This window comes from Elgaria multicarinata, chromosome 12, assembly GCF_023053635.1.
Source record: "Elgaria multicarinata webbii isolate HBS135686 ecotype San Diego chromosome 12, rElgMul1.1.pri, whole genome shotgun sequence".
In the NCBI taxonomy this organism is placed as follows: Eukaryota; Metazoa; Chordata; class Lepidosauria; order Squamata; family Anguidae; genus Elgaria; species Elgaria multicarinata.
Window position 1 is genome coordinate 18,132,128 of NC_086182.1, and position 25,517 is coordinate 18,157,644.

Below are 25,517 nucleotides of genomic sequence, written 5' to 3' on the forward strand. Positions count from 1 at the left end.
GTGAGTAGCAACTTCCTATCCCTTGGCAAAGGGGTAAATTATTTCTTTGTCTTTTCACAAGATGGCAGACTAGCAACAGAGTCTCCTAAACCCACATTTCCGTGATCCTTTTCTTTTCTTTTCCCAGCAGTGTATTGGTGCATGAGAAGGGCACTAATCCTTTCAGAAGGAAATGTGCTTTTTGAGCTTGTGTCTAGCAGCACAACTGGATGAAAGTCAAGCTTTGTTTTCTATGAGCTTAAGTGAAAGGCAACACTTGAAGCTGCCCATGTCTCAAGCACCTCCTGTTCCATCTGATGGGATTTAAGCACAAGCTTTTCTCTAAAGCCACTGGCTACAGCAGTAGCAAGTGCCTGGATCCACGCAAATGGCACAGGGTTTTTTGGGGGTGGGAGTGGGAACATCGGTCACTTTACAAAAGGTGGTTTCAATCAGGTGCAGAGCCAAGTTAACACACCCAAGTGTGCTACATTACAGAACAGTCAGCAGGACTGCTGATCTTTGCTGTGACAGATGCTTCTGGATGGAAAGTCCGTGCGTAAAAGATCTGCTTGCTGCATTTCTTCTTTGAGTTTCCTTGTAGATTTGCCCTCTCCGTCATGCATTTGACCCTGGTTGACTCGTTTGCATATTTGCTAAGCCTTCCAAAAGACTCAGGACCAGTTTGGGCGGGGCGGGCATGAAACAACCTGGAGGCTCTGGGCTTTTACAGGGGTAGGTCACCTGTTCTTGCGACGTCAACAAATATTTCTCAAAAATTCTGGAGCACAATTTTGTGGGGCTGCGTGGGAAATTGGGCATCAAAATTGTGAAATGGGCTACAAATAGAATTGAAAATGTATTTGAAAGTTGAACATGCTCAGGCAGGGCACCAAAGACACTCCTTCTGGTGCCATTTTGTTTGTTTATTTATATATTTATTTATTCATTTATTATTGCATTTATATCCCACTTTTTTTTCCTCCAAGGAACCCAAGGTAGCATTCATATTTCTCCTCCTCTCCATTTTATCCTCACAACAACAACCCTGTGAGGTAGGTTGGGCTGAGAGTCTGTGACTGGTCCAAAGTCACCCAAGTGGGTTTTCTTGGCGAAGTGGGGACTAGAACCCGGATCTCCTTACTCCCAGTCCAACATTTTAGCCATTACACCACACTGGCTAATATTTAGTCTAATATTTGGTGCCAATTAGTCTAAGGCCCAGCACAGAAAGCACAGGAATCACAACAGATGAATTTGTAATTTGAAACAACACTCTTGCAGTTACATTTACTCAAAGACAGCTACTCCAGCATTCAGCAAGCTTGAAAAGGACTTAGCCATTGCAAAGAACATTGTCAGAAATGTAGCGCTATTTTATTGTGCACTTGTGATTGTTCACTCATGGACGTTTATATGTCTTCTTCATGACATTGGGCTTTGCTAGACCTGCAGGCTTACGCTGGCAGGGAGGCGGGGCCAAGGCACGCTAACGTTAGCGTGCCTCCCCCAGGCTTCCACATGCCGGACGCGCAGGGACGTCGGGTCCCTGTGGTGTCCGCCATTTTTTTTTGTTTTTGTTTAAAGGGGCCAGGTGCGGCCCGAAGACTCCAGAGAAGGTAGGAGTTTTTTTTAATGGTGGGGGGGGAAGGATGGCAGGGTGGGTGGCAGGGCGGGTGCGATCGCGCTGCGCGCCGCCCGAGCAAGCAGGCGAGCGGCGCTTGCCCGGGCAATGCTCAGGCGGCGCGCGGCGCGATCGCACCCGCCCTGCCCCCGTCTAGCAAAGCCCAATGTCATGAAGAAGACATATAAACGTCCATGAGTGAACAATCACAAGTGCACAATAAAATAGCGCTACATTTCTGACAATGTTCTTTGCAATGGCTAAGTCCTTTTCAAGCTTGCTCCCCTCTCTTCCCCCCCCCCCGGGCCGATGGGCACAGCGCTCGTATGAGCTCTGTGCCAGGCAGGTCCACGGCTTGTCGCGGCTACTCGTGAGTAAGCGAGTAGCCGCGAAAAGCCGCGGAAGTCCTTAACGTCCCTATCGGAGCTCCGCAGTGGAGGGGAGTGGTGCCAGGTAAGGCCGGGAGAGGAGGGCGGGGTTTTTTTTTTTACCGGGGGCCTTACCTGCCTCCATCCGCGGTCCGTCAGCTTCTTCAATTGAGCCCGCGGTTCAGCCAGGAAGTCTGGGCTGCAAGTGTGGCCTAGACTTCCTGGTTGAACCGCGGGCTCAATTGAAGAAGCCGAGGGATCACGGACGGAGGCAGGTAAGGGAGAGGAGGGGGGGTTACCAGGCCCTGCCGCTGTCGCCGCATGGGCGACAGCGACAGCGGCAGGGCCCGGTAAACCCCACTTATCTTTCCGGCAGAGCTCCGGATCGAGGCGAAGGATCCGCCTTCACCTCGATCCTCTTCGCCATGCTCCGCCAGCCCCCCAATCCTCTTCGCCTCCGCCTTAAGGGGAGGCGAAGCACCCCGCTCCGCTTCTAATTCACCGGTCCGATTAGAAGCGGAGCACATCCCTAGTGTAAACGGGGGCGAGATCTCACCTTAATCCCAACGCAAGGTCTCCCCTCCTCTCCCCCGGACTTTCAGGTAGGTCTAGCTAAGGCCTAAATGTCAGGAAGAACTTCCTGACAGTTTAAGCTGTTTGATGGTAACACAGAGTGTGTCAGACCCTCCTTTGTTTGAGGTTTACAAACAGAGGCTGGATGGGAAGTTGTAGCAGAGGATTTCCTACCATTGGCGGCAAATGAGTTGACCTTTGAGGTTCCTTCCAAAGCTATGGATCTATGATGCATTCCAGCTAACATCCATAGTGCGGAATTCCACATAGAAATGCAGGGCTTTACCTAACGAGGGCCTATGGTGAAGAGTTCATTTCATGCACAGCAGGATGATCAGGCAGAAAACAGCATGACGGATTCACAGACGCTGTCTTCGATAGATGTATACGTTTCCCATACACATTAAAGAGTCACACTAACTCTTCTTTTAGTCCTAGGAGAGCAAGTGCAATTTTGGCTCGTAAAATGGTTTGGGTTTGTTTTTAATTAAGAATTCCCTGGTCAGTTTAATCAGGTGACCTGCAAATACTGGGTAATACTGTATTTGGAGTGGGTTTGGTGGCATGAGCAAGTGGGTGGGTTTGGCTTTTGTTTTGGGACATTTGAGCAACTCATTTCAAAATGCCGTTCAAAAAGCATATTTTGAGAACAAATGCATTGAGATATGTGCATTCTGAGCTAAAATACATTTAAAAATATCTGAATACATTTTTAAAAAATAAATAAATCACAAATTAATGGATGGAACAAACTTATATCCACAAACACCTCTGAACACGAAAGAGACAGGAAATAGATCAACAATACAATCGTCTACATGGCTGCTCAGAAGTAAGTCTAATTTCAGTGGGGACTTACTTCCAGGAAACAGTGTACAAGGTTGAGACTTCATTTCTGACCAGGTTAAGATGTCTCCCCCACAATTTCAGGACAGAATTCTGCATTAACTGCTCCAACCCCCTTTAAAAAAAAAAATCTCAGTCTGCAATCCTATACTCATAGTATAGCTAAATCCCATTGGGCCTAGTGTAGCTTATGTCTCAGTAAACATGCATAGGATCCCATGCAGCAATGGAAGCTGTTTTAATGGACTAATTGATGTATGCGCAGAGGGGTGGTGTCACTGAGGCCACAGCTAGACCTAAGGTTTATCCTGGGATCATCCAGGGTTCGCCCCTGCCTGAGCACTGGATCCCCTGTGTGTCACCTAGGTGAACAGGTTTGATCCCTGGACGATCCAGGGATAAAACTTAGGTCTAGCTATGGCCTGAGAGGGAGAGAAGGGTTAGTGCTCTCTCTCCAGCACTATGCCCCAGCCTGATCTACACCAAGCAGGATATTGCACTATGAAAGTGGTATCTAAAAGGCAGGAGCCACACCAAGCAGGATATAGTGGTATGAGAGCAGTATATGGTATGTGTCAATGGGCCCCGACAGTTGTCAGTGCGCTTCAATACCACTATAAAGCAGTAGTGTGGCTCCTGCCTTTTAGATACCACTTTCATACCACTTTCATAGTGCAATATCCTGCTTGGTGTAGATTACCCCCCTTTAAATCATTCTTCCAAGTGGCAATAAGGGTTTGAAAGAAAATTCCCATCAGCACCAATGGCAGCTTTTTTTCAAAACCACTTTGTTTTGGTGGACAAGAGGGGGAGGCAGCTTGATAGGAAAGGGGAGAAAGGATGAGAGAAGACAGAGAGAGGACGACAACAAAAGAGGAGAAAGATAACATATAAGAGAGGGAGAGAGAAAGCGAGCCTGTTCTGACAACACACTAAGCTATGGTTGGGCTGCTAACCCTTTTGCAATAAATGTTTAGTGAGTATGTTTAAAGCATGGTTATGTAGTCACCATGGTTAGGAATGGTTCACACGACTCACTAAGTCATGGTTCACATGACACACTAAGCCATAATGTTTAGCTCTAAATGCTTAACCACATGGCTTAGTGTGTCTTCTGAACAGTGTCAGAGAGCGGGGGGAATTGTACAGTGGCTCTAGTCCCCCCACACTTTGGGCTACAGTCCACCTCAGCCCTGACCTGCAGCCCCTAACAGCTTTCATCTGAGAGTATGGGGTTCCTAGGTTAAAACATTTCCAAATCCACGGTACAGATGTTAGCAGAGACCCAATTCCTCATGTATCTCTATTCTGGCATCAAAAGGGCAATCTGTATGGTTTAATGCCCATCTGGGCATGGATACGGCATAAAGAAAGTGTCCTTTAGACAATGTGACCTTCCTTTGACACTGCATGTTTCTGAGCAGATGATACATGTCCGACCATCCCAGGTACTATTTGATAAATTATTCACAGCAGGAGGAACCCAAAGCTTCCCTTCTAGCCGCAACAGCTCTTTCCATAGACTTCAAAGGAGTTGAGCTCCAAGCAAAAGACATCAGCAAAACGAAGCTCAAAGATCTGAACACACACACACACACACACACACACACACATTGTGTAAGGATTTTCTGCCATACAGAACTCTCGCTGGTCTCTAACATGAACCGTACATTTGGCTGGGAGTCTTCATTTAATGGTGGGTGTAGGGGGATAATTTAACATAAGGAGTTACCTTGAATGCAAAGACCTTCAGTGCAGTTTTCAGACTCTTGGCTGGGGCCTTCACAAAATTTCCCACTGTTCCGTGGAGGCGGAGCAGTGCATTCGCGGATCCTCAAGTGTTCGCACTCAGGGCTGCAGACGGACCACTCACTCCACACTTCCCAGCCGCCATCCACTAGGCAGAAGAAAACAAGCTGATTATTTGCAGAAGTAGAGGGCGAAATAATGAGATGAGCCAACAATGTTGGATTTAAAATAGGGACACATTTATTAAGTTGAGCATAATGGGTGATGGAGGCCTAAACGGGCATCCTAACTAGGGCACTTATAGGCCATATAGGGATCGGGCGAGCCCATCGTATCCAGATGGGTGGTGCATGTAAGTCACCACCCATCCCGATTCCCCTTTTGGGGTAGGGAGACCTTCCAATGTCACTCCCACTTACGTTGCAAACTCTGAGTAAGTGAGTAAGGTTGGCCTCAGAGGTAACCCTTATCCCATCATCTGGTGTTGCAGGACTCCCAGACATGGGCCTCAGATGTTACCAATCACCTCAATGATGCCTAAATATGGCTTGGGACCACAATACCTGACGGAATGTCTCTCCCGACGTGAATATACCCGGTCACTACGCTCAACATCTAAGGTCCTCCTCTGGGTGCCTACTGTGAGAGAGTCTCAGAGTGTGGCAACGAGGGACAGGGCCTTTTCGGTGGTTGCCCCCAGACTATGGAACGATCTCCCTGATGAGGCTCGCCTGGCGCCAACGCTGCTATCTTTCCAGTGCCAGCTTAAGACTTTCCTCTTTGCTCAGGCATGTGGCGGCACATCTTAATCACCCATATGTTTAGTTTTTTAACGGTTTGTAATGCGTTATGTGTGTATGTTCTGTGTTTTAGAATTTTAAATTTTGTATACTCATTTTTATCTTAATTTTAGAATTTCTGTAAACCGCCCAGAGAGCCCTGGCTATGGGGGCGGTATATAAGTGTAATAAATAAATAAATAAATAGGGCTCCCCAAACCTAACCTTGTTCCCGATGCCCATACATCTTCCCCCGGGATAAATGTGACCAAATGAAGCCAAATTAAATTAATTAATACTCCACTGCTGTCTTACAGTGTGAAGTAGGCGAAAAAACTCCCAATCATAAAAGAGATTGAAAGTAAAAAAATCCTACCTGGACCCCCAAAGGGCAACCAGCGAACCCACACTGTCTACAGGGAGGGAGAGAGGGAGGGAGGGAGCCGCGTTGAGAAGAGGAGGCTGCCATGCCACCCGTGCCAGGCCCAGTATGGAGGCAACCAATTGCGCGCCTCCATGCCTTGCTTTGTTCGCCCACCACCCGCAACTGCATCACCACACCCAGGCAGGGCTGGGTGGGGCTGTAATGACCTTTGTTTTTCCAATGGCAAGTTGTTTGATTCAGAGATGGGTGGGAAATATAGGTAAAATCTTAACATGATCTCCATGGGCTGTTTCCTTTCCTTCTCAAAGTTATCTTGGAGTTTTATTTGATAGCTTCATTTCCTTTCCTGTCCTTGAAAGACCAGCCTTCCCCAACCTGGTACCCTCCAGCTGTTTTGGACATCTCCCAGAAATCCTCACTATTGGCCATCTTGGCTTAGATTGATGGAAGCTGAACTCCAAAATGTTAAATGTTTTAACAGCGTGTGTGTGTGTGTGTGTGTGTGTGTGTGTGTTTTAAAGTGGAAGAAAGCACCAGTCCTGTCACAAAGTTAGCTACCTTGAAATATTTTAAACACTCCTCCAGCCTAGAGAATAGAGCTGACATGTATTCTCCAATTTTGCATCCACCTCCAATTTTGCATCAAGACTTCCCATCTGAAAACATGGGGGTATGCCAAAACGTTCAATACAAAATCCAAAAAGTCATAATGGGCTTCAAAGTGGAATTAGGAAAACCTTGAGAAACCAGTAAGTGCATCCACAGTAAATCCCAACAAGTACTCATGAAAGAGTTTGTGGATACAAAATGAATCAACTCTACAGATTGCTTAAAATGAATGTGTAGCCAATAATTAAGGTTTTATTACAAACAACTGCTTCAAGGGAGCTCAGCACTACATCAAGAGTCAAAATAGCTCTCCCTTCATATTTAGGGGTGAGCCAGATGAAGTTACAGAACCATTTGCATAACTTCACACTAATAATAACCATAATAACCATAATAATGATATACTTTTAAATCCCATCTTTTCATCCAAGGAGCACAAGGTGCCATTCTCGTCTTTCCATTTCATTCTCACAATAGTCCTGTGAAATAGGTTAGGTTGAGAGTCAGTGACTGACCCAGAGGACTTCCATGGCCAAGTGGGGGATTGAACCTGGGCCTCCACAGTCCCAGTCCAACACTTTAACCACTACACCACGTTGGGTGACCACACTGAATATGCAATGATAAAAAATGAAGCCAGGAGTTCAGGAATATAAGGAGACAGGGTTTATATGTCTACTCACAGCCTCTCCTATTTTACAGGCAAATACCTTAACAGGCTATCTAACATCATTCTAACTGACTGTCCACTTTTATTTATTACATTTCTATATTTATTTATTTATTACATTTCTATACTGCCCAATAGCCGGAGCTCTCTGGGCGGTTCACTTGTTTATCACATAATGGAAAATGCTCCATCTACTGCATGCAAAGAAAACAAGGTGAGCTATTTTATTAATGAAAATATAATAAAATAATAAAACCTAATGAATTTGAATTTAAAACTCCAAACGTCCTCAGAAGTGGATTATTGTTTGTTAAAATGTTAATAATAAAATATATTATTAAATTAATATTATTATTATTAAATTATTATTAAAATGTATTATTTTTATCTAATAAAAGCCAAAATGGCTTCTTTTAGGTCATATCTTTTCCCCAAAATTTCTGTGCCATTTTCTCACATACATTTGTTATAAAATGAGAGAAAGGAAGAAAGAAAGAAAGAAAGAAACACACACACACAGAGAGAGAGAGAGAGAGAGAGAGAGAGATTGCCTGAAGCAAAATAAAAAATAAAAAAAAATGATCTCAGGAAAAATGCTGACAACCAGAGACAAGTTTTCAGTCTTGGTTGGGTCCAGAGCAAAGGATTGGTTCATGCTTGACAACTTTTACATAACTTTTTCTCATTAAATATCACCACTAGTGTAATCTTCCCTGATAGCCTAATATTCTGTGTCCATATTACGCAGAAGAAGAAACCATTTTGAATGCAAGTCAGAGCGAGTGCCCAATTCGGCTGTTTCACCTGAATGATCAGTTGCATTCACATCCCCTTGTAACTCCAGAAGAGTTGAATACTTCAGTACTATTATGGTAATTCTCAAACTGTTAACTAAGCTCCAATTTCAATGAGAGCTGTCATGAAATCCCCTCTTCCAGTTTGCCATGTCATTTGAAGAGGGAGGATTAGGAGACAGTGTTTTGCCGATTTCTGTGGGTGGAGGCAAAATGAGGCAGCTTTCTCGAAGGAAGGAAAGCTATGCATTTACCTGTTGTATGTAGTTTGCCAAGGAGTGGTGTTCTATTCTTCCCTTTCATTGTCCATGGGACATGCATAAGGTTACATAGGGTAAACATGCAACTGCATCTCCTTGTGAATCATTTGCATAACCCCTTCAAAAACTGCATGCACCAATTATAGGATGGAGATTCCAGTCCTAAATACCACCACCCCCAACTTTCCCCAAAAAACTGGTTTGGAATTTTGGGAACAAAGGAAGAGCGTTCATGTTTGTAATGTCAAACCATGGTTTTGTTGTTACGGCTGAATAGCCACAAAGATTGATGGAAACGTTGCTTTGGAAATTCGAGGCCCAATCAAGTTGAGAGGCCAAGATGATTCTGACATGTGCAAGAAACATCACAGCTGGCCTTGGAGGCCTCTTGCTGATGCCTATGAGAAATTCAGGATCGATATATCTGTCAACTGACTTACAACAGCCCACTTTCCGCCTTATGGACTTTGCAATCCCTTGTCCAGCTCTACTTGATCTTGCTTGTGGCAAAATTATGCATATTAACAGAGGCAGTTCAAAAGGAAGAAAGGAAGGGGGGTGGAAGTAATCCCAGATTCAATAAATTCTAATTTAAATCCTGTAGACATGAACAGACACCCATGGTGTTCAAAAAGCTTTGGTTAATAAACCCCAAAAAAGAATATGCATGCACTTTTTAAATTTACTGACAAGCACAGTCCAACTTCATTTGCTGGGAGAGAGGGAAAGAAAAACAACCCACCGTATATTCAAAAGAACACAGAGAACTATTGGCTGCAAACAATGGTTAATTATGCCATAGGCGGGTAAATGGAAGATCAGGGTTCTTTTTGAGGAGAGGCTGTAGCCCTCTAAGGCCTTAGCTAGACCTAAGGTTTATCCCGGGATCGTCCCAGGGTCATCCCTGTTCATGTAAATGACACACAGGGGATCCCAGGAGCAGGCAGGGATGACCCCAGGATGATCCTGGGGTGAACCTTAGGTCTAGCTAAGGCCTAAGAAAACATAAGCCCTCTAAGAAGACATCAAAGTGATAGAAAGTTGATTCCACTGCAAATGTAGACAAGGACTCTTGCTTTCCTGACTACGTGTGGGCTACCTGGGTGCATGTGGTTGCCTACTGAGAGAAACAAGTTTCTGGATGAGATGGACTGGGATGCTAGACTACACGGTCTGATCCAGCGAGGCTCTTCTGAATGGAATTCCATCTCCAACTACTTTTACTTTCCATATCTGGTGCAATGGTTACATGATGACAGCCAGTTCACCATCCCCATTCATGTGTGTAATAATAATTTTGTTATTATTTTGGGGGTGGGGGTGAAAAAGCAGAAGCAAATAACGCATTCTAGTGACTTCACAGGTTGTGAGAGCTCAAAGGGATGATTTCACCTCATGGGTATGGTAACTTTTACATTTAGGCTTGTCAGCTGACTTGGCTCTCACCTGGGCACAACGAAGTGCAGGTAATTTTCTGCACAGACATCCCCTCGCAGAAAGCGCCTCCGTTGAGAGGAGCAGGGTTGGTACAGGTTCGCGATCTCTTCTGCCACCCTCTGCCACACCGTACATTGCAGTTAGACCACTCTGTCCATGAAGACCAGCCTCCATTCACTTGCGATCAGCATGTACGGGGAAAGAAAAGATGGATAGACCATTAACATTTTTTTTAAAGAACCATCCTCCATTTCATACCCTTCCATTTTAATTTCAGGCTCAATTGTAGATACTGCTGCGTAAATAACACCGAGATGCAATTACGTAGAGGACTTGGTGTCAATGAACGGGCATGTTTGTGCATGGCAGATTTATATGCCAGGTGGTGCTAGAGATGACAGTAAGCTGTTAGAGAGAAAGGGGAGGCTACCTCCAAACACATTCCACTTAAGGGATAAACACAATCCTTTAAAGGCAAAAAGATGAAGAGCAGTTGTCTCGGCATCCTTCTGACTTAATCAATAACATGTCATTCCGCACTTTAATGAGAAGAAAAGAGGCGGTGAAGAGGAAAAGAGACAGGAAACTTTCCTTTGCAGTTCAGATTCAGTTATTTGAAAAGCTGCATAAGGGCATCATTTAGTTGGCGTCCTACATTTGATTAACAAGCCCTTCTATAGAGAATGAGCTGCACTGGCCCTATGTATATATGATTCTTTGGGTGACCACCTAAGGCAGTGATTGTAAGCCTATGCGACAGAGTCTTGCTATTTACTGTTTTACTCTGTACAGCACCATGTACATTGATGGTGCTATATAAATAATAATAATAATAATAATAATAATAATAATAATAATAATAATAATAATGGGGAAACTTTGGCTTTCCAAATGTCATTGGTTTCCAATCCAAAGGGCTCATCTACACCTAAGTGTGTAGCGGGAGGGAGGGGGGAGGACTTCGGGCTTACCAGCTTCCACAATCCTCCCCCAGAGTTTATACAGATGCATGATGTCCCGGAAGGGAAGAGGGATGTCGTGGGCACCACTTTTTTTAAGAGGAGCTGCGCGTGGTGAAAAAGTAAGGAACCCCCCAGCCAAACTCCTTGCCCAACCTCCTTTTGCTGTCCCAGGGATGGTGAAATTGCTGCCCCCCCCCCATTGGCACAGATCCACCTCATGCAGCTCCATGCCCATATTTATTTTATTTATTCGCAATATTTATATACTGCTCCACATCCAGAGGATTTTGGAGCAGTGAACAAGGGATAGAATAAAAGAATAAAAACATGATATCAAAATTACTGTCCTTAAAAGGACAGAGTTCAAATTAAACCTGAAACAACAACATTTTCAGGAGGCGCCGAAAGCAACACAACATTTGTGCCTGGCTGACCTCAAATGGGAGGCATTCCATAGGAAGGGGGCAACCACGCTGAAGGCTCTTCTCCTGGCACATTCCAATCAGACCATAGGTCATTGTTGAATCCATGGGATATGCTCTGAGATGACATCAGTGACTGGGAAGGTTGATAAGGGAGAATGAACTCTCCCTGTTAATCTGGCTGTACCCATTACACCAGCATCAATCTCCATCCACTCCTGTATTTTCTAGAATATAGACTGGAGACCACATTCTTTTTACAGCTCCCAACATACCCTTGGTAAAAAAATAAACCAGATAGTAATACCAGCTGCATTTTGTCTTTGGTGGCACAGAACGTTATGTTTTTACATGAGACTACGCACATTTTGTTTCTCTCAGCCATTGACCCTTGGGATGGGGCTATTTATTTCTGAGTGCCTGTTTGCACCTTGATTGCCTAGCTACAAATTAATAATTTGTGGTGAAGCATGCCATTCTGGAATGGCTGTTAAGCGGAATGTTTAAGCCATCAAGGAGGTATGGTAGGACTGTCTATCAATCAAAGGTTTTTAAAGCTAATTAATGATTGTGTTGTTAATTGTTTATTCTATTGCCTGATTAAAATGCATATTGCAGTATCTTAATCCAAGTGATATTTTTGGAGCAGTTAAGGATGTTGTTTCCATTACTCATTTAAGGAAGATATTTTCCATTTCTCATTAATCGCATCTGTTGATAAGCCATTTATTTTTTGGTGTGGAGGTGGGAGAGGTAATCATGAACTTATTAAATCCAAGGGGCTGTTTTTGGCATACGTTGAGCACTGGGAGATACTTATTCTAGTTTTGTTAAATAGAGGTGTGCATTTATTTATTAATCCATGGGGAAAATGAAATGAATGAGGGATATTTCTACTCAGCCCCAAAGTGACCAGTAACACCTAAACTGAATGAGTTAGGGCAAAGGGGTCGGCACTACATATATCAAAAATGTGTAGAAAGGGCAGGATGGATTTCAATAGTGTCTGGCCCAGCCTAGCAATGATCCAACACTATGTACATCTGCATGCTTCCTTCCTTCATCATGCCATTCTCTGAGCGGACACAATCCCATCCCCAATGTAAGTGGCGGACCTGGGTGTGTGTGAGACTCTATTTTTCATACCTGTCCCATCCCCCCCCACACACAATTTGTTTAAAAGTTAGGCTGTGTTTCTATGCTGCATTCACTTTCTTATAAAATGGGGACTCTTTCTTCCCATCTGTCTGCACTTTGGCAGATCAGGGATCTTTGAAGTGTAGAGCAGTGCCTTAAAATGTCGACAGAATAAGATGGAAAATACTAAAGTTACAGGGAGCAGAAGAGCCAAAGTGTTTCCTCCTTTTGAAATCCATGGGAAGCCAAATTAAAACAGTTGAAATTTGTTATGAAATGGAAGTGATTCTAATGAATAAACAACAGAATGAATGAATGTATGAACAATGCAAATGAAAGGATTAACGGAATGAAATGGTGCCTTCTCTACGGGAGGCTCATTCAGAAGGATAATGAAGCTCCATAACATGCACAGTTTTTCCTAGGAGTTTCTCTGTAGTGAACCAATGAAATGGACCCTTTCCACATGGTCTTTCAGCTGCACAAATCGGACCTCTTGAAAGGAAGTGGGACCATACCATTATTCTCACTCTGGGCATGGCTAGATGGGGTGATATCCTGGGGATCGTCCCGGGATCATGCCTGTGTATCCATATGACACACAGGGCATCTCGGGAGCAGGGATGGACAATCCCTCCCTTTCCCTGGGATATCGCCCTACCCATTAATTTTGATTTCTCCCACAGTCTTGGGATGATCCCAAGACTGTGGGACATGTGGCCCGCATCACAGTTTTGCCCAGGATCCTCACAAGTAAACACAAGGAGCTGGGAGTGGGCACGGAGCTCCTTAAGCGCTCTGTGCCCATCAGGGGTGGTGTGGGGGGAGCACAAGGGTTTTTTGTTGTTGTTGTTGTTCAGGAGCGCTCCTGTGCTCCTCTCCAATTAAAAAAACAAAACAAAATGGTGGCCACAATGTCCTTTTCCTCCTGGGATGTTGCACGCCAAATGTAGACAAGGGGGACAATCTCGTGATCTCAAAATTGTGAGATCATCCCACTTAACCCCCCTCATCTAGCCATGGTCTCAGTCTCAACTTCTATCAACAACATTGTCAAAGAACCTACACATGTGCAGCTTGTGTGTTTGTCGTTTCTCTCCATGTCATTGAGGAACCAGGTCTCTAGTCCTCAACTGCACAAAGAAAGCTTGCATGCACTCAGGTTGCATGCATGCACAAATAACTAATTGCTTTAAAACACCACCACCACAAAGTTGTACATTTGTAAATTCTGTATGCACACACAGAGCTGATGAAGAGTTACAGGTTAGAAAGGGGACATCAGTATGATCTCCTTCAATCTCCACTGTAGGAAGACCATGCCAATGGCCACCTCTGATTTAAATCTCTTTGCAAACATGCTTAAAATGAATAAATTAACTAATTAACTGTACAGACACTTGCAGGCCAAAACATTGCAAGCATTTCACATCTACTCACCATACACCACTACGGTGGCTGACAGACTTCTTCTCTCGGCAACTACATTGGATGCCATACATGTGTAGTTCCCGGAATCAGACAGACGAGCTTGTCGGATGATCAGGTTGTGATCTGCTCGGGTGTCAATATTCTCATCCTGTTCAGCATCAATGGGTTCTTCATTCTTAAGCCATTTCACCTGGTACAGGGCAGGGGGAAAGAAAAAGCAGGAAAGCACAAGGGAAAGGCTAAGTCATTTAATTAAAATATTTATGTCCCATCTGTCCAATAGTTGAGATAGCTGATGTCATTGGTCAGAGAGTAGAAATGCAGCACCCACCTCCAGGTCAAGCCTTTAGCTTTACAAGCAGGGACATCTGTTGCTGGTGACGAATGACATGGGAGTATTGTGGCTTAAACACCCCTCTACAGTCACCATTTACATAACGTTAGATTTCCAGAAAGCATGAGCCACCATTTTTATGGGAAATGCTAGCTCGCTAAGGAGATGGGCAGGTCTGTACTCTCACTCACTCAAGATTTTATTGTTTATAGTCAATGGCCGTCACAATAGAAACACAAAGCACACAATTATAAAACAGGGGGGGGGAAACATTTGATACAATAGGTCTGTAGTGCTCCCCAAGCATTTGCTGGGCTGTCCAGCAGCTCACCTGGGTAGCAGGGACAGTTTAGCAAAACCAGACTGAGGTGAGGCCATCTAGCCCTATTGCTGGAAATCCTGGTGTTTTTTTTGGGGGGGGGGTGCTAACTGGAGATACGTGGCATGTACGACTTGCTTTGCATCTGTAACCTCAGCTGTGTGATGTTCCCTGAACTCCAGGCATTGTTTTGCACATTGGGGTGGGGAGGGGAGAATTCTGCTATCTGTGCAAATTACTGCCGAATTTGCACAAATTTGGCTGTAATTTGCACAAATCGTTGATAAATTTGAACAAATTGTGGAACATGCCCCCCTCAATACATTCAGAATTCCAGGAAAACCTGTCAACTAGGGTGACCATATGAAAAGGAGGACAGGGCTCCTGTATCTTTAATAGTTGCATAGAAAAGGGAATTTCAGCAGGTGTCATTTGTATGCATGTCACACCTGGTGAAATTTCCTCTTCATCACAACAGTTAAAGCTGCAGGAGCTATACTGCAGTTATACTGTGACCAGATTTAAAAGAGGGCAGGGCACCTGCAGCTTTAACTGTTGTGATGAAGAGGAAATTTCACCAGGTTCTCCATATATACAAATGACACCTGCTGAAATTCCCTTTTCGATACAACTGTTAAAGATACAGAAGCCCTGTCCTCCTTTTCATATGGTCACCCTACTGTCAACTGCCCTGATTTTCTGCAGATGAAGTCGGGCGCACAATGAGAACCGAAACAAAGTCCAAGGGGCCAACCTGAGGAAATCTCATCAAACTCCAGCACCCAAATGGATTCCCCCAATTCACAAGTCCATGTTATTTAAGCAAGGGAGTGGAATTTGAGAGGGGTGAACTGGAGACTGAGGCTCATTCAGACTTCGTTCCCCAGCCAAGTTCCCCTTCCAACTCTGCTAAGGCCCCTTCCAACTCTGCTATTCTATGATTCTATGGGTGGATTCCTGCATTGAGCAGGGGGTTGGACTCGATGGCCTTGTAGGCCCCTTCCAACTCTGCTATTCTATGATTCTATGATTCTAAATCTCATAATGGCAGAGAAATTTTCTGCAGCCTTCTGCCGAGGGTTCCAGGATCGAAATACCCATAGAAGAAATGCTTCATAATGATGTAGCATTGTTTTGGGGACATTTTGGGTTATTATTATTGTTGCTGTTATTATTATCATTATTATTATTATTATTAAATTGGTGAATGAATAAATCACTTATTGTGTGGTCAATGAGCAGTCTTCAGAAATAGAAAATACAAAACATTCACACTCCCGAGATAATCGGGCACCTGTAACTTGAAAACAAAACTGTTGAAAATAAACTGGGATTACATTGTGTACAAACATTCATATTTCATGGGAGGGATTAAAACATGCTGTGGCACCCTGGCTGTGGAATAAGCTCCATAAAGAGCTTCGCCTGGCACCTACACTCTTTTAGACACCAGGCGAAGACCTTTTTATTACTATTTTCTAAGCATTTTAACAGTCTGGCAACTTAATTTTAACGTTGCTGTTTTAAATTTGCATTTTAAATCTGTATTCGTTTCTGCATTGCTGGTCAATTTTATCCTGGCTGTGTTTTTATATTGTATTTTATATTACGCTTTTAACCTGTTTGTTTTCTATTTTGAATGTTTTTTTATGGTTTTAATTTTTGTAAACTTCCAAGAGAACTTCAGCGATTGGGTGGTATAAAAATGCAATAAATAAATAAATAAATAAATAAAAAAATCCACACAAATTTTAATGCAGAAAAACCAGCAACCCACAAATCAGCAATCCAATGGAGAAATGAGATATTAGGAAGTTGGTGGGTAGCCTATGGTATGATGATGCCAGTAGACAGCTGAAATGGGAGATCATAAAACAACACAAACAACTAAGGGATATGGATATTGCCCCACTTCCGCATTCCTACCTGGTTCTGCGTAAGAACTATAAAAAGCTAATCAGAGAAAAGAAAAGAAATGATGGCATCAGGAATGATGGGATTCCTTAGGTCACAACCAAATAATGAAAGGTCTGTTGCAAGAAGGAGGGTAATGACAAGAGAAGCAGGAGATCTTCAGAGCAAGAGGAATAAACTTTGGAGATCTGTTGCCAGTCAACGAAAGCAGTTCTGAACTAGCTGGACCAATGGTCTGATTCTATAGGCTCATCTACACCAAGCAGAATATTCCACTTTGAAAGTGGTATGAAAGTGGTATATAAAAGGCAGGAGCCACACTACTGCTTTATTGAAGTGCACTGCATGATCTACGCTACTGCTTTATAGTGGTAATGAAGTGCACTGACAACTATTGGACCCATGACATATCCACACCAAGCAGGATATAGCACTATGAAAGTGGTATGAAAACTAGGGGTGTGCACGGACCCCCCGCTCCGCTTCACTTGCAGATCCGCCATTTTTCGGAGCGGGTCGCTCCGCCCCGCCCCCGCTCCGCCCACTTCCGCTCCGCTCCGCCCGGAGCTCCGGATCGGATCCGGAGCTCCGTTTTTGCCCCCCCATAGGCTTGCATTGAAAGCTAAAAAAGTAAACAACTTTTTTTCCGTTGAAGTTAGAAACCTCACGTTTGGCACCATGACACCTCATGGGCGTATACACACACACGCCAAGTTTCAAGGCAATCCCATCATCCCCTGATTTTTGGCGAATTTTTGAAAATCGGGCACCCCATTCACACCCCTTGGGATAGCTCCGTCAATTTGCATGTTACAAACCTCAAACTCGGCACCAGGGCAGCTTATCCATGTGTCCACATGCACGCCAAGTTGCAAGCAAATCCCATCATCCCCTGATTTTTGGCGCGGCTCTACCCTCTAACGCACCTCCCATAACCCTAATTCACACCCCTTTAGATAGCTCCGTCAATTTGCACGTTAGAAACCTCAAACTCAGCACCATGATAGCTTATCCACGTGTCCACATGCACGCCAAGTTTCAAGGCAATCCCATCATCCCCTGATTTTTGGGGAATTTATGAAAATCGGGCACCCCATTCACACCCCTTGGGATAGCTCCGTCAATTTGCATGTTAGAAACCTCAAACTCGGCACCAGGAGAGCTTATCCATGTGTCCACATGCACGCCAAGTTGCAAGCAAATCCCATCATCCCCTGATTTTTGGCATGGCTTAACTCACCCCAAATTGTCCCATTCTACAACTACGTCAATTTGCACGTTAGAAACCTCAAACTCAGCACCATGATAGCTTATCCACGTGTCCACATGCACGCCAAGTTTCAAGGCAATCCCATCATCCCCTGATTTTTGGGGAATTTATGAAAATCGGGCACCCCATTCACACCCCTTGGGATAGCTCCGTCAATTTGCATGTTAGAAACCTCAAACTCGGCACCAGGAGAGCTTATCCATGTGTCCACATGCACGCCAAGTTGCAAGCAAATCCCATCATCCCCTGATTTTTGGCGCGGCTTAAACTTTTTAACTCACCCCAAATCAAGTCCCATTCTACAACTACGTCAATTTGCACGTTAGAAACCTATCCTTTGGTCCCATGACAGCTTACCCATGTGTCCCCATGGACACCAAGTTTCAAGGCAATCCCATCATCCCCTGATGTTAGGGGAACTTTTGAAATTTGAACACTCCAGTATGTCAGGGATTTAAAGTTGCAATTGCAGACAGCTCAATGGGGCCAGTTCCAAGGCAATCCCAACATGCCACGAGATAACCCTAAATCTTCTGGCACATTTGAAAAAGGGATTATTGAATTTGATAAAGTCTAAGTGAGCGCAGGAAGGACTTCTCCCCTTAGTCAAAGCAAGACACATACACCATCGCTGCAAGGCGGGAAGGGGAGAATTATTATTATTATTATTATTTATTTATATAGCACCATCAATGGAAAGCAGGCAGGCAGCATGCATTGTAGTGCCGCAAGGATGGCTTGAGCACTAACGCATAGCAAACCAACCCATAAGTGGGCGCAAAGTGAGGCAAAGATGGCTGGTTGTTTCTTTCTAAGCCAGCAGTTACGCCTTGAGGGGCACAGAGGAGGACGATTGGGAGCAAACCAGGCACCAGGCGGGCAGAGAGGCAGGCAGAGTAGGCGAGGAGTCAGTCCTGGCAGATGCCCCACCACAGCAGCACCCCGGGGGAGGCGGGCAGGCAGGCAGGCAGGCTGCGGGCATTTCTGGGGGCACAAGGAAGTGATGGCTGGTTTCTAAGCCAGCATTGCAGTTAGTCACGCATTGCAAACGCAAACCATCCCAGCGAGTCGGTCACCGAGGAGGACAGGCTAGCAGAGGGGCAGGCAGAGTGACATGTCATAGATCTAGTATTGGGGAGGAGTCAGTCCCGGCAGATGCCCCAACACAGTAGCACCCTGGGTGGGCATTGGAAAACGCCATCTTGTGGGTCAATACTTCCCCCACCCCATGTCCTGCAGGGTTGCCTGCCTAACCCTTGTGGGGATGGGAGATGGAGAGCTTAGAGTGGCAGTGCCAGCAGCAGCCTTCGGCTTTCCCCTGGAACCAGTCGCCTTGCCCGCCTCTTTCCCCAGCAAGATCGCCTGGTGCTGCCTATGAAGATGCATCTTCATGCTGCTGGTTCCATAATGCCCTGTCGATGAACCCCTGCTTAGGCTGAGTTTGCAGTGGCGACAGACAGCAAAGCGGGGATCCGCTCCCAACTCAAAGTGGTCCCACACGATGCTTGTCTTTCGTTTCTGTGGTGACACCACCAATTGCCCGCCTGAGCTCTCTGGTGTTGCCACAGAAACAGGGGTGTGGGATGAGACTGGGGAGAGAGCCTCGGCCTGCTGCTGCTCCTCCTCAGCCCCCACATCCTGGAGGCCCACCGCCTCCTCCTCCTCCCCCCCCTCCACTGTGCTGAGGACCTCGTCTAGGTCCATCAGCGGGCTCGTGGGCTGAAAGGAGAATGAAGGAGTTGGGGATACTCCTCCTCCTCTAATGGCACTGCTGCCACGTGCCTCTTGCAAACGGGCACTTTTCCCATTCCCACCCTCAAAAAGAGAACACCGGGCACAAGTTGCAGAAGAGAGTGGCTCTGCCTGCTGCTTGTCCTGCTTCTGTTTTGGAGCAGTCAGCCAAGGAGTTGCCCGTTTGAGTTTCACAGGAGGAGAGGAAGCCCTGCTGGCAGACTGAGCCTTGCTGCTTTCAGCACGCCTGCTTTCTCTTTTCATGATGACTAACAAAATATTAATACTACTAATACTATGTATAAGGTACTACTAAGAATATGTATAAGAAGAATATAATATGTTTAAATGTAGGGAAATGGGACAAGAACAATAAAATATACTACTACTAATATGTATGAGAATATACTACTAAGAATATCTACAAGAATATAATAATATGTTTTAGAATATTACTAATAAATGTAGGGAAATGGGACAAGAAATGGGACAACCACTACTATAAGAAGAACAAAATATGAATACTACTACTAATATGTATGAGAATGTATACTAATAGACTACTAAGACTATGTCAAAGAATATAATAATAATATGTTTAAGAATAGGGAAATGGTGTGCGTATGCTTTCCCCAAAATGCTCAATCTGTGGCTGCCTGTTGAACTTGACAAAAGCAGCCCACTCCGTCGAAGTTACACAGAGAAGAAAAAGAGAATCCAATTTTTTTGGTATATTTGGTATATAGAAGATAGAAGGAAACACAATCAGGATTTAAGAGAGGGGAGGGGGAAAAAGAACCAACCACTACTATAAGAAGAACAAAATATGAATACTAATATAATATGTATGAGAATATATACTAATGGACTATGTGAAAGAATATAATAAAATATGTTTAAGAATATAAATGTAGGGAAATGGGACAAAAAGTGTGTGTATGCTTTCAAAAGAAAGCTTTCACAAAAGCAGAACAGTCAGGCTTTAATACAGGGAAGGGGGGGGGCAACCAACCCAACCACACACTCCAAAATTCAAAAATAAAGTTTATATTAAATCAAAGTAAGGGGAAAACACAGGGCAAACTAAGCTACAAGTCAGAAAGAAGCAAACAAACACACACACGCGCCAAACTAAACCTATATTAAATTAATCTATCTCCAAAGCAGGAGCACTAGCTAAGTAAGTGTTCCCTCCACGAACGCCAACCCACAAAGAGACACAAAACAGAAAGTTCTCAGGGTGGGTCTGCCTTAGTCCCCCCTCCAACGCTGGGATTGGAGGAGGATGCTTTCTGAGGAGATGAATTCTCATCAGGATTGGGAGTTGAATGTGCCTGTCATCGCTTCCAAAAAAATAATAATAATAAAAAAAAAAAACCCAAACCCCGATTTTTAAAAAAATATTGCACGTGAACCACAGCACGCAGAAAGTTGAGAGTGGTCTCAAAATGACCCCCATCCACGACTCTCTGGGCACAAGAATTTTCAGAACGATAGCTTAAACCCCCCCCCAGTTATCCCCGATTCTTTCCCTCAATGCAATCCTATGGGCGAAAAGCCGAAACGCCGTTTGAGCCCTGCGGTTGCCCCGATTTTTAAAAAAATATTGCACGTGAACCACAGCACGCAGAAAGTTGAGAGTGGTCTCAAAATGACCCCCATCCACGACTCTCTGTGCACAAGAATTTTCAGAACGATAGCTTAAACCCCCCCCCAGTTATCCCCGATTCTTTCCCTCAATGCAATCCTATGGGCGAAAAGCCGAAACGCAGTTTGAGCCCCGCGGTTGCCCCGATTTTTAAAAAAATATTGCACGTGAACCACAGCACGCAGAGAGGTGAGAGTGGTCTCAAAATGACCCCCATCCACGACTCTCTGTGCACAAGAATTTCCAGAACGATAGCTTCAAAAACAACGTAGTTATGCGCGATTATTTGCCGCAATGCAATCCTATGGCGAAATGTTTTCAAGATGGCGACCGGAGCGCTCCGACTGAACTCGGAGCTCCGAAAAATGGTCGCTTCTCTTCGCCTTGCTTCTAGGGGGTCCGCGGTCCGCTCCTACTCCGCCTCTGGGTAAGGCGGAGCAGGCCAATCCGCTACTGCTTCTACGCTCCTAATCGGAGCGGAGCACATCCCTAATGAAAACAGTATATAGTCTGTGTCAATGGGCCCCAACAGTTGTCAGTGCACTTCATTACCGCTTTAAAGCAGTAGTGTGGCTCTTGCCTTTTATATACTACTTTCATAGTGGGATATCCTGCTTGGTGTAGATGAGCCCTCTATAAGGCAGCTTCCTATATTCCCTTCCGAACAAACCTGAATCATAAAGTCCAAGGGGATGGTATTTCTGTTTCAGACTTCTAATTATCTTCACCTTATGAATGACCTTCGAGGCCAAAAGAAGCTGGATCCTAATTCTGGTTTTCTCCCGTCCCTGTCCCAAGCCAACAGACAACCATCTGGAGAGATTTAAAACTCCCAGCCCCTCTTTCCCCCATACCTGGCACACTAGGAAGTATGAGATACCATTTCATACTTTTTAGGGAGCAAAAAGCCCTGGTTCTGAATCCACTCAGTATACATCTCAACACAGAAACCTGGTGTAAGATATTGCTTTACTGCATAGGGCTGGCAAAGCAAAAACAAAACAAATCAAATCAAAAACCCTTCATAAACTAAACCTGATAGAGCTAATTGGCATTGCAGAGCAGGTAAATTGAAGGCAGAATCAGCAGTCTCCATCAGAGCATTAGAAACCTTAGGATCCATTCTCAGAGGCAGTCCTTTCAGCTCTATAGGAATTAGCAAGTGGCAGTTAAGTCACAATTTATTTCCACAGTTCAAACTCAGACAGATAACCTCAGCTGGGAACCAGTAGAAGAAGGAGTTGTAATGTGTACGTAATCAGCTTATGGATCTGTGGGCTACAGACATTCATTAGTACATTGTTCTGTGCAGATGGTTGGCAATTGGTAGATTTTCTAGTTTATACACAAATCTGCAGCCACAGACCATCACAACCAATTAGAATCCATTCCAATTCTTCTTCCCCCGCTTCTAGCCCATCCATCACATTGGTTATCTAGGGACAGAAGGAGCAAAAGCAGACTTTACCCTGTACTCCTCACATCTCTGCAAAATGACATGGCAGGAAGGGAGTGGAGGGGAAAGCAAGAAACAAGGGATTTGTGAAAATGATGCCCTGTTGAGTTCTATTTATGCATTAATGCATATGGACTAACAAGTTCACTGGACATGGAACGGTACTTGACTTAAGCCGAAAATCATCCAGGCAATACTATAGCTCCTATCATCCTAATAGCTATTGTGATTATTTGTCTTGAGATTTTCCCTCCTCCTGTTTTATTTTACTGTATTTGGAAGACATTTAAGGATGGCAAGCTGGGCCACTGTCAGCCCCACCCCAACCTTTCTGATAGCAAAATGTCCTATGGGGCATTTCATCTTGCTGTATGTGATCTGGAGTGCAAGCTAGGAACTACTGGACCAATGGCGCTAGGGACATGCAGTCATTATGGGGAGAATTGACCTGGTTATTAAGGAGGCTATGTGAATATGTATATGGCGAACTTCTCAGATAAACCTGTGTCTGGACTGTACCACTTCAATCGACAGGACGGAATACTCCTCCATGCAAAATGAAATTCCCCGCACTTAGGAAATGAGCATGCCAGGGAGAAAGCACATCTCACAATTGACTGATTGATCAATGATGTCCCAAATTTCTTGATCTGTTTATTTTATATCATTTCTTGGGGAGAAGGGGTGTAAAGAAATCCCATCCAAAAATTGAGAGAAGAGGTACAGTGTGGCGCTCAGAGGCTTACCTTACTTTAACAAGGTGGCTGAGTGTGTGCTGTGCTTGTTCTTTTTCAATGTCAGCCCCATTCTCCTGTACTTTGCAGCCTCCCCGGCTGCTGGTGTTTTCTGAAAAGCCTCCTACAGGGCTCAGCTGGGACATCCTCCTTTGAATCATTCCTACTGAATGTATGAAAGCTAAGTGAGGTGTTTTGGGTTTTGTTGTTAAAAGGACACCACCACCACCTCCTTTTCCTCCTCTCTTGGCTTTCAGGGACACAGGAAGCAGCAGGACTGAGAGAGGGGTGGCAGAAGGGAAAGCAAGGGAGGAAGTCCTGGCAAAGACCTTTAGGGGGCTTTTCAGAATGCACAAGAAGCCAGAGAGACTGCAAAGCACAGGAGAAGAAGGCCAGATCTACATCAAGCAGGATGTAACACTTTGAAAACAGTTTGAAAACTGTATATGGAGCGTGTCCTGGGCCCCAACAGTTGTCACGACTGTTATAAACCTTCATTACTGTTTTAAAGCAATAGTGTAGGTCCTGCTGAGGAGTGAAGTTGAAAAAGAAAGAGCACACAAACACACACACACACACACACACACACAGACACACCCCTCGGCCATCTCATTGTGGTAAGGTAAGCCCTTAAGCACTGTCCACTAAAGCATTTCTCCGAAATAATCAATATGTCTATGAAAGAAGCAGAAAAACAACAGTATCTTTTGCAGATCTATCTATCTATCTATCTGTCATATTTATGTATATAGGGCCTCACCTGTCTCATGTTTATAGTACCTCCCCTGTTACCAGCCAACTAGGACCCTTTGATCTGCAGGAGATGCCCTGCTTTACCAAGGACAAATAACCAAAGATAGCGGCTGTCCCTGGCAAATTGCCACCACATGCTTATTTTACAATATCCACCCATCACCCCAAACAGCTCCACATTTCCTAGGTTTGAGAGATCTATTGTTTTGCCAAGTCTCAAATCTGCAAGATTGTGAAAGAAAAATGTTTATGTTAATGTGCAGTATTTAAAAAGAGTGATGATCAGAGCAAAGGGAGAACATTAAGCAGAAGGGACATAAAGACAAAAGCTCAGAGAGATATGCAGCTCAGAGATGATTTGTAAGGTTGGTGATTTGTTAGAGAGTGTGGTACATCGTAAACTTTTGTATTTGCATGTTTGGTATTGCTACAGATTCTGCTTTAATTGCAGCTTTCTCCTCAAGGTGTGGCCTCCTAGAAAAGCTGATTCTAATATCACACCATGTGCCCAACCCGTCAGCAGAAGTTCAGCTGCTTCCAAAAGCAGTAGGACTTGAAAAGCACACATCTTTAAAGGATGAGACACTAATGCTCTCTTTTCGTTTTATTATTCCCAGCAGTTTGAGTTCCCTTTGGAGAATATGTAGAATGTCTCCACAGGAGACATAAATGGAAAAAAAAAAGTGTGTGTGTAGAGGTGATTGAATTTCCGTATCTGAATAGAAACAGGCTCTGATTTTTTAAAAAGAAAAACTTGGAAAGAAAGAAATACACTAAAGATTAATTTGTATTGAATTCTTTGTGCTTTATCATGGGTAGCTATTGTGCAATTGTTCATAATAAGCGAACATTTCAGACATTTCCCTCCACCACCCAGGATTAGGCTGTTGAAAGGTTTAATGCCTAGATCATGAACTAAATTTCTGAATGACTGTCTATAACACACTCTAAATTTATCGGCACCCACCCCTTGAAATCAGGCATGCTCAGAATTGAAATGCTCCTGTCAAGAGTTGCCAAATCACAAAATGAGCTATGAATGCAATGTAGGGGCAGATCTGGATTAAATCCACTTCCATATAACACGGCAACACATAAATTAGCATAATCATAAATCTGCTCCAATTATGTGCAGTTAGGAAAGTGCAGCTTACAACATTATCCAAATGAAATCAGTTAAGCATTCCCACATGCCAGGTAGAGGGAGTAAGGATAAGCACTCTCCTTTGCTTAATAGGAACAAAGTTGTCCATCTTTGCATTGACTCTGCAAATAATAGGGGTGGAGAAGAACCATTTGCAGCTTGCATTCAGTAAAGGAGGACCTCAAGGGT

At 44.3% G+C, this 25,517-nt stretch overlaps 1 protein-coding gene across 1 annotated transcript in view; it reads right to left on the minus strand.

Moving 5' to 3' along the window:
* The window catches only part of UNC5D (unc-5 netrin receptor D), a gene marked incomplete at its 5' end in the record, with an annotated part of 211,935 nt that overhangs the window by 94,115 nt on the left and 92,303 nt on the right, over window positions 1-25,517 (minus strand). The window contains 3 exons of the mRNA XM_063139491.1: window positions 5,123-5,287; window positions 10,083-10,250; window positions 14,035-14,215. Of these exons, the coding sequence (XP_062995561.1) occupies window positions 5,123-5,287; window positions 10,083-10,250; window positions 14,035-14,215 (514 nt within the window). The remainder of the gene's footprint in view (window positions 1-5,122; window positions 5,288-10,082; window positions 10,251-14,034; window positions 14,216-25,517) is intronic.